This window comes from Loa loa (assembly GCF_000183805.2).
Source record: "Loa loa unplaced genomic scaffold supercont3.169, whole genome shotgun sequence".
NCBI classification, from domain to species: Eukaryota; Metazoa; Nematoda; class Chromadorea; order Rhabditida; family Onchocercidae; genus Loa; species Loa loa.
This window is the reverse complement of record NW_018108349.1, coordinates 16,008-17,753: the sequence shown is the minus strand read 5'-3', so window position 1 is coordinate 17,753 and position 1,746 is coordinate 16,008. Positions and strand designations below refer to the sequence as shown.

At 28.9% G+C, this 1,746-nt stretch overlaps 1 protein-coding gene across 1 annotated transcript; it reads left to right on the top strand.

Moving 5' to 3' along the window:
* Positions 1-1,076: 1,076 nt before the first annotated feature.
* LOAG_13768 (hypothetical protein) lies at positions 1,077-1,331 on the top strand (the record flags this gene model as incomplete). Its single annotated transcript, XM_003149273.1, has 1 exon — positions 1,077-1,331. The coding sequence occupies one exon, from the start codon at positions 1,077-1,079 to the stop codon at positions 1,329-1,331; it is 255 nt and encodes an 84-aa protein (XP_003149321.1).
* Positions 1,332-1,746: the final 415 nt, after the last annotated feature.

Genomic DNA, 1,746 nt, shown 5'->3' with positions numbered 1-1,746 from the left:
TTTTAAACATTTAAATGTCCACGATTTAACTGATTTTAAATGTTTTTAAACAATTTAAATGTCCACGATTTAACTGATTTAAATGTTTTTAAACAATTTAAATGTCCACGATTTAACTGATTTAAATGTTTTTAAACGATTTAAATGTTTACTTTATTTTAATATTAGGGAATTATTGATCATTTATTGAAAATAATTTATAATGTTTTATACAAATTTTCAATATATGACATATGAAATTTAAATTGTACTGATTTATCGTGCAATTTAAATTCCAAATGTTATAATTTTTTCCGTAAACGAAATTGCAACAGACATTTGATAAAAAGCAATTTTTAAACGGTAACTGCTTATCAATCGGGTAATGAGTGACAGATAACCTGATAAAAGTAATCTTATCAAGCCTGATTTCACCTAAAATTACTGTAAATTCTTGGGCTAATATCTGGTCGAATTCCTTCATTTAGCTTCATTTTCGGATAATTAACTTCATTTCATGATTTCCAATTTCTTCCTTCCAGTGAATTTAGAATTTTAAAAACACAAAAATCGCTCTTCCAAATAAATTTTAGAGGATTAAATATCAAATCTCATCTCATTTCGGGGTTTATTTAGGATAAAAAATGCAACTTTTTAAGGCAAAAAAGATGGGAAAATAACCATTCTTTGGGATTGATCAAATTAATGAATAATCTTGAAATATTCAAATTCACAGACATTTTAATAATAGCAATAATTTGCTTAAAGCGTAACATTCAGATTGCTTAATTTTGGCGCTATTTATCCCTTCCACAAATATCTGTATTTCACATTACTTTTTCATTTCTATCTTATCTTTTTCTTTACATCATATTACGTGGTTGATTCACGTCAATGCACAATACCCTAAACCATTACCGCCCCATTAAAGTAGCAGCACCAAATTACAACAAAACCTATCATATTCACTAACCTCACACGATGTTAACCGATCAAAAAAAAATTCTCACTTAAACATGCCAACATCATAGACCACCCATCATGTCACTCATCATGTGTCAACCCTTTTTTTTGACATTATAATGTGTACTGGAAAAATGTGGCAACTATTCATTGTGCAACAACTGAACATTAGACCACCCAAGATGCTTTTGTTGTTTCTCCTCGCGGGATTTCAAAAATACGACGAAGATTTTTGGCTGAGGAATGATGGTGATCTTCGCATACATACTACATACACACACACACACACACATACAAACACATACACACACAGACACAGACACACATACAGACAGGCACGCATATGCACATCGACAGACGCGTACATATACAAACAGATGGGCAAGTAGACAGACACATACACAGACATGAATATATGTTAATGATGGCAGAAAGCACTGGTTGAATCCCTCCTGACTGCTAAGCACTAAATGCATCTGTGAATCTATCAGCTAGTGTTAAAGAATAGCATTATTGATTAGCGGTTTATTTCAAAGGAAATTTTCTTGTTGCAACAAAAATTAAACTATATAATTTGAAATTGTAATATGATAAATTCAATCAAAATTTTTTGTCTTTTCAATTTTTTTTTTTTTAGAAATAATTTTTTAGTAGGAAAGAATGGTAAAAAATAAAATTTTTTTTTTTTGCTTGATTTTCTTTTTGTTTTGTTTGCTTTTTGTTTTTAAATTTTTTTTTCGTTTGAATTTTTTATTCAATGTGTGCTTTTTTTTTTTATTTGTTTTGTTTTGAATTGAAAATTTC